The sequence below is a fragment of the Ctenocephalides felis genome, unplaced genomic scaffold (genome assembly GCF_003426905.1).
Source record: "Ctenocephalides felis isolate EL2017-DRISC unplaced genomic scaffold, ASM342690v1 CF-g0.4_SCAFFOLD_00845, whole genome shotgun sequence".
Lineage (NCBI taxonomy): Eukaryota > Metazoa > Arthropoda > Insecta > Siphonaptera > Pulicidae > Ctenocephalides > Ctenocephalides felis.
The window spans coordinates 66,487,204-66,494,213 of NW_020536999.1; the positions used below are offsets into that span (position 1 = coordinate 66,487,204).

General features: G+C 30.8%; 1 protein-coding gene across 2 annotated transcripts; it reads left to right on the plus strand.

Annotated features, from left to right (window-relative positions):
• The first annotated feature begins 441 nt into the window (after positions 1 to 441).
• Positions 442 to 6,786, plus strand: LOC113363767. Of its 2 annotated transcripts, XM_026606251.1 has the most exons (6): positions 442 to 616; positions 998 to 1,111; positions 1,220 to 1,379; positions 1,495 to 1,689; positions 2,981 to 3,041; positions 6,627 to 6,772. In XM_026606251.1, exons 1-6 carry the CDS (start codon positions 497 to 499, stop codon positions 6,697 to 6,699), a joined length of 723 nt encoding a protein of 240 aa, XP_026462036.1. In that variant the 5' UTR covers positions 442 to 496; the 3' UTR covers positions 6,700 to 6,772. The 2 variants fall into 2 exon arrangements, with proteins under 2 accessions (XP_026462036.1, XP_026462037.1); XM_026606252.1 differs by lacking the exon at positions 2,981 to 3,041 and having other exon boundaries at positions 6,627 to 6,786.
• Positions 6,787 to 7,010: the final 224 nt, after the last annotated feature.

Here is a 7,010-nt window from a genome sequence, read left to right on the forward strand (position 1 = left end):
CAACGTGATATTTTGTAATATTTTGTCAAAACCACCCCCTCCTCCCCCTAAAAACCTCACGCGATTAATGGACGCCCCCTTATATGCTGCAAGTGAAAAACAGATATTCTTATTAATTATCTGTAACAATATCTGCTTTTTGGAACATCCAAAACATATAAGTAGAAGAGTACATTTTGATGAAGCTAGAGCAGTACAGAAGTCGTATTTTAAGAAATTCGAAATTCCAGACGGGGTAGCAAATTTGCGATGTTCGGATGATCGAAATTCAAGCATATTTTTTCCATTTTCAAATAAATTTTCCTTGTATCAGTTTTCAAAAAATTTCATTTCTAGCGTGTATGTGTGCATGTGAATGTGCATGCCGCCGCAAATTGGCGAGCTTTTGAATTTCTTTCAATTAACACTGAACGCAGACGATATATCCATCATTTCAGGCGTTGAGGATGAGATTTGCCCGTATGCGACATTCCACCTTCTAGGTTTCAGGGAAGAGATGGATCCAGGAAAAGCTTTGAATTTCCAGACATTCCCACATCAGAATGGGCACACACCGGTGCATCAGGAAGGAAATAGACCACAACATGCTCATTCGCGTGCTGGTAGCCAATCTATGGTAAAAACCTCTTTCATTGTAATTATTAGTGAAAAATAATCTAATCAATATTGCATAAAATAAATCAAAGTGGTGAGTGATGATTGAATGAAATATGGCTGGTAAAACGTCTGCCTACTTAAAAGGTCTTTCAAATTTGTATATTTTCATTCTTAGAGGATATGTATCACTGCCTTTTTTTTGAATATATAGTTAGGTCGAAAGTACCTAAATGTTAACTACTTATATTCGCTAGGATGCTAGATATAGTTCGTCAAATTCATAATATTGTGTATGTTTTAAATGGCATAATGCATGAGAATTTAATTATATTCTGCAAAAGTTTATTTTTAGTTTTGTTAATTTACCGATTTTTAATAATTTTACTTTTACATTTTAAAGCCTCGCCAAAATAACCGTTATGCTCGCAAAAACTCACAAGGAGGAAACAGCAACATCTATACACCAGGACCAGATTATGATGACCCTGCGAATTGTGCTGAAGAAGATCAATACGTTAGTAAAATTGTGTTAATAAATCATAGTTTAAATATTTGGCGTATTTATTTACGCCTAATTTTACTGAATTCTATATTATATTATATTCGATTTTCCTATAAATAGCGGAGCCGCTATACTCGCGTAAATTCTTTGGGAGGCTCATTATATGGAGGTGCTGCCGAATATGATGACCCAGCAAATTGCGCCGAAGAAGACCAGTATGGATCTCAATATCAGCCTTATGGTGCACCATGTGATCATTATGGTTCAAGAAAGAGCATAGGTATAGATGATATCATATAAGTACAAAATTTATCATACCAAGTTCACTATCGACATAGAAATATTGACAATGTGCGCTGGATTATCTTGTGTTTATCATTTTCTTTTATCTTTAGTCTCACGAAATCCCAATGCCCAAAATAATGGAGGTGTTACAACTGTTGGAAATGGCAGTCCGGAACCTCCACCACCTCCACCGCCACCAAGGAACCATGATCAACAAGGAAATGGAAGCTTTAACGACTCCAAAGAAAGCAACGAAATATCAGAAGCTGAATGCGATCGTGATCAGTTACCTAGGAATTATGCAGGTGAGTTAATAATTCAATCAGCTAGAATTGGAAGTTAAGCTGTAATAAAAGAGTAAATTTTATTTGACTCACATTACATCCGATTTTCTAAATAATATTAATTGAATTGAAAAGTGCCTTAACTATAAAAGCAACTAATATATTTCTAGATTTTTTAACTACATAGATCTAGTTTGGATACCAAACTCCAAAATTTTGAATTCAAGATATTTATTTACTGATTATTGGCATTTTTTATTTTTTAAATTCCTTTTTTGTTTATAAAAATTTTTTTGTTTTAAAATCCCAAATTTTGTATTGATGTCGTCCTTTTTACTAGTATTCTAATATAGTAATTTATAAGCATGCATATTTTATTCTGTGTTGTACATGTCTGTGACTAATTAAGTGCATCCAAGTATAAATTTATCTCATTATACTTATATATTAACGATTCATTGATTTTGTTTTATGTATTGACATATATAGGAAAGTGACAAATGGAAAATAAACCATAATACGAAATATTTAATATATGTGGACCCTCGTGGAAAACGCATAAATGTTATGACTATGTTCAAAGTGCTGAATTAAAGTTTTTTGTTAGATTTTGAAGTTAAGAATAACGAATTATTGATTTGTTTTTTTTTTTTCATTTTAATTTAAATTAAATTAATTGAATTTTACTGCTATTTTCTGTCATAAATACGTTAACTGATGTATTCTACAACTATTTCATTAATTATTGAAATATAATCTTTTCATATAAAATGTAAGAACTGTTTCAAAAGGTTCTTTCAGTGCTGAAAAATAGTTTTTGAGCACTGAAATATCATATCTTATTTTTTCACTTTTCTAATCGATTCTAATAAAGGATTAATTATAAATAAATTTGCCATATATGATGATGTAGGATAGATAACGTTTGATTGTGATCATAAAATTCTAAAATAGTGTTGGGTCATTACTTGACGTTTTTATTCATGGATGTTTGCGACTTTTAGCATACAATAATTTTATAAGTCTAAAATTGCTTTTGGAAATGCTGCAAATAATAACCATTATTACGACAATTAATTTTCTAAGCAATTTTCTAACTATTGATAGGACTTTTCATACCAATGACTAACTTGTTTTGAATTTCATTTTTAATGATTTCATTTGTCATCAAGTTAATAGCTACTTCAAAACCAGTGCAACTAATTCCTCTGGTCATAATAAATAATTTTGGAGATTTTTATTAACTAAAAATGCAGCTAGGTGAAGTTTTGAAATATTTTAAAACATATATGTAAACATGTACGTGTTGCAGTACGTGCTCCCCATCATAAAGATCCACGCTCCACCGAAGAAATGAGGAAACTTATTGACAGGTTAGTGTTGTTCTTTTACATAGGAATTTAGATTTTGTAAATATGACTAAAATTTGTGTAATATGAAAAAGAAAGATTATGAGGAAAAATATTAAAGTTTGCATCTTCCTTTTATTCGAGAAAATATAATAATTTATGTAAATGATTTTAATGAACATGATTGATTCGCCAAACTAAAGAATTTGTGCTACTTTTGTACTCATTGTTTCGAATAATCTTATTTATGTGTAGGGGAGATTGGGTACGGTTGTGCCACTTTTTTTGATCTGGCATTGTTGATTTACCTGCTAGCTAGGAGAAAACCAGATTAAATGGCGTAGTCTTTAAATGCGATGATTAGTCATAAAACCAAATCATACAAGAAAGGGCCGACGACACTCTAAGGACGGTTGTGACAGGCAGAAAAATAGATTAAAAAAATAATAGCTATAAACACCAAAAGGGTTTATAACGACCTTTGTTTTTTTTTTTACTAACCCAAATTTGCAAATATTATTTTGCAATAGTTCTGAAACAAACATAATCACAACAGACCCCGGAGATATGCTTACTGGGAAAACCACGTGGAAAAACGCGCTTAAACGTACTTTTCAAAGTGATATACTTTTAAAGCAGTGGCTCTGACGAAAAAAAGTATTGATTTATTTTTTGTAGATAATTTTATTCTCTACAATTTTGTCTCGGGTAATTTTGCGATGAAACTGACCATTTAGCTGCAAATAGCAAAAAAATCATTTTTTTGACCTTTGGACCTTGTACCAAATTTTTTTAGCTCGCACCGGAAGGGTGAGGATTTTTGAGATTTCTTTTATAATTGTATTTTAAACAGTTTTATTAAGTTACAGCCTATTATGAATTATTGTAACCCTCAGCCTGATTTTAGGTTTAAATTGAGGTTTATATTGACCTAAAATTGGGCTAATACACGTAACAGTTTTCATTAAAAGAAACCGAACAATGAAACTTTTTTTGACTCTTTAAAAGCTATGCGGCCTGTACATCATGTTAATGTAGGGCGCTAACTCAATGCAATAATGGAAACTTGTTCGAACAAACATACTTCATCTTTCTCCCTTTGGACCCTATATCGAAATCAGTAGAGTTTAGAAGTTATGGCGACTGTCACTACCGTACTCTGGCACAACCGTATCTAGTCTCCCCTACAACATTGGTTAAAGGGTTGTTTATGAGTTTTATTTATTAATCATTTCTTAGTTTGGCGAATTTTTCGACACGTTACTAATGATTTTTATAAGATATGGTGTTTCACTATATATTTTAATTGAAACTCCTTTCATTTTGGATGTGGCAATGATCGGATATAGAAAACAGTAAGTTTGTGTTTAATTGCATGAAAGCTTTGTGTTTGTTTTAACTGCACGTAATCGATGTTTAGACAAAGTTTTGCTCCATAATATTTAAGATTTTCATGTTCAATATTCATGGTTTTGTTTAAAACAATTCATGATATGATTCCTATATGTTTTTATGTTTTTTTGTGTCTTAAGCATGATTGTGTCTAACTTCACCAACTCCCAAATCCATTTTCAAATGATTTTACGTTATTTCATTATGATTTGTTTTTGAACCATAAACATTCATGATTAATTTGTTTAATGAAATTAATTTATTTTGTTGTTTATTTATTTGTTTAATGAGTTAATTTATTTAAAATCACATGAAAAAGGCGACTTGAAACTCGTTCATATGTGTCATAGTCTTGACATAGTTTTAATCTGTGAAATGTGTTCCTAATGTTAAAATTGATGATCATTGATTGTGTAATAAATTTTTTTTGCTACGTAATTATTATTTTTTAAAAATTGTTAACAATTTAACTACTGATGAATATTAATTAATTGTTTAACTTTTATAATATGAATTTCTGTTTTTTTAATGGGGGTAACAATAGCACCAAGCACTTAATCATAAATTTTTAGATTTAATTTAACATTATAATTGATCTATTTTCCATGAAATTTGATATCTATCATTGGGTTGTTCGGAAAGTAACTTCGTTAAAATTATGGTACGTAATTTTCGAACAATAAACATATATTTTAATAAATTATGTATTGGCTATTTTGATCGAACATCTTTTGTCATTAGCATAATTTCGAGATCATAAATTTTTTGGTCGTAATTGGCAAAAAACTGATCAAAGTGCTTTTTGTGTCCTCATTTGAGGTAAAGATTTTACTGCCTAAAATTTTTTTAGTGAGCAAAATAGATAGTGGTCCAATGATGGCTGGTCTGGAGAATGTGAAGAATGTGGCATTATGCCCCAATCAAGCTGTAAAAGCTTTTGATGATGTACCAAACTTATGTGAGGTCTTGCATCGTCTTAATGGAATTGTGGGTTAATTCTGACCTTTTCTATTAAAGTACATAATTTAGTATATGCACCTGATGACATAAGGCATCCACATTAACTGTTATGTTATCTTGAAAAAGCTGAAAAAACGAACCACTTCTTTAAAATCTCACCAAACATACTGCATCACCTTTTTTGGCGAATTTCAGCTTTGCAACTGTTTTGAACATGCTCTTCTTTTTTGCTTCATGGGCAATTTTGTATATTGTATTCTTTACATCCAATTTGACATTTCTAGTGACAATTCAAAACCTGAACATTTTTGGGACTTTTCAGAGGCGAATAGCGGACGCCAGTGCGCCGACACAGGTTTCTTTCTATGAGAACCATACATTGAGCTTCGAGGAAAATCCCAGACCTTTTAAGTGGTCATGAACTATTGAATTTGATAAATTTAAACTTAAGGGGATCTTATGTATTGTTATTCGTCGGTTTGCATCAACTAATGCCTTTCTCGTGTTTTTATCAGCTTCAACCATACTTCTTGGACGTGATGCTCTTGGACATCAAAATACCAGGAATGAAATTTAGCAAACCAGTTTTGGCACTGTTGTACTATTAATACTTCATTTACATAAACATTGATCAATTTAATTTTGATTTAAACAGTATTTTTTATCTTTTCTATAGCAAAAGAGTAAAATATGTCGAAAATGCTGCTTAATTCTTTTCGTATTCAAAGTGGCACCATCCAAAAACTACTGTACTGTAATTGATTAGAATTTTTAAAAAACATAGTACAAATTACAATTACAAAATATTAGTAACTTGGTGGTAAAAAAACGAAGTTACTTTCCGAACAACCTTATATTTTATATAAAAACGTGAAGTAAATAATTCAATTCAAAGTAATTTTTGGTTCATGGAAGTCCGTACCACTTCTTTTTTGGATGACAAGAGTGTATATTGAAATTTTTGCAACTGAATTTGCTGAAGCCCTTATCCAAGGTCACAATGAAAACTTCATGTCGACAATTAAGATATGCTATTTACAATATGAAATAATTCATCTCAAATTCAGTCATTTTTGATTCGTGGAAGTCAAACCGTACAACTTCTTTTTGGATGACAAGAGTGTATATAGGATTTTTCAAATTTGAATTTGCTGATGTTTTTATCCAAGGACACAATAATATTTACTTCATATTGACAATTAAGAAATGTTATTTACAATATGAAATAATAAGTACTAAACAATTTTATTTGTGCAGAAACGAAGCAGAACCAAGGTTGCAAACAGCAAACGCAGGACAACTCACAGCCCACCATACTATGGCAGTGTAATCTGTAAATTCATAATCTGAATAAATCAGATATTATTATGCACCAATCTATAGATGCATTAAAAGAACGTATTTACAACCTAAACGTTCAAGCTTAAAATGGCTTAATAATTTTTGTCATTTTTATTAAGTAAATTTTTTGAAGTATGGACCCATGTCCATAGTGGTGATGCATGATGGATCTGCAGGAACTTCGAAAATTACAATTTTAATTTTGAGAATGATTTTTGAGTATATAATTGCATCACCACTAGAATATGGGACATATTCAAAATAGGTGTATTAAGTTACATATAACCACCAATATTATCA

What these genes read in the sequence shown, in the direction of transcription:
- LOC113363767 (XM_026606251.1), top strand. Translation starts at nt 497, where the DNA reads ATGGATCCAGGAAAAGCTTTGAATTTCCAGACATTCCCACATCAGAAT. An exon ending in GTGCTGGTAGCCAATCTATG is followed by an intron (nt 617 to 997) that starts GTAAAAACCTCT and finishes TACATTTTAAAG; the next exon opens with CCTCGCCAAAATAACCGTTA. An exon ending in TGGTTCAAGAAAGAGCATAG is followed by an intron (nt 1,380 to 1,494) that starts GTATAGATGATA and finishes TTTTATCTTTAG; the next exon opens with TCTCACGAAATCCCAATGCC.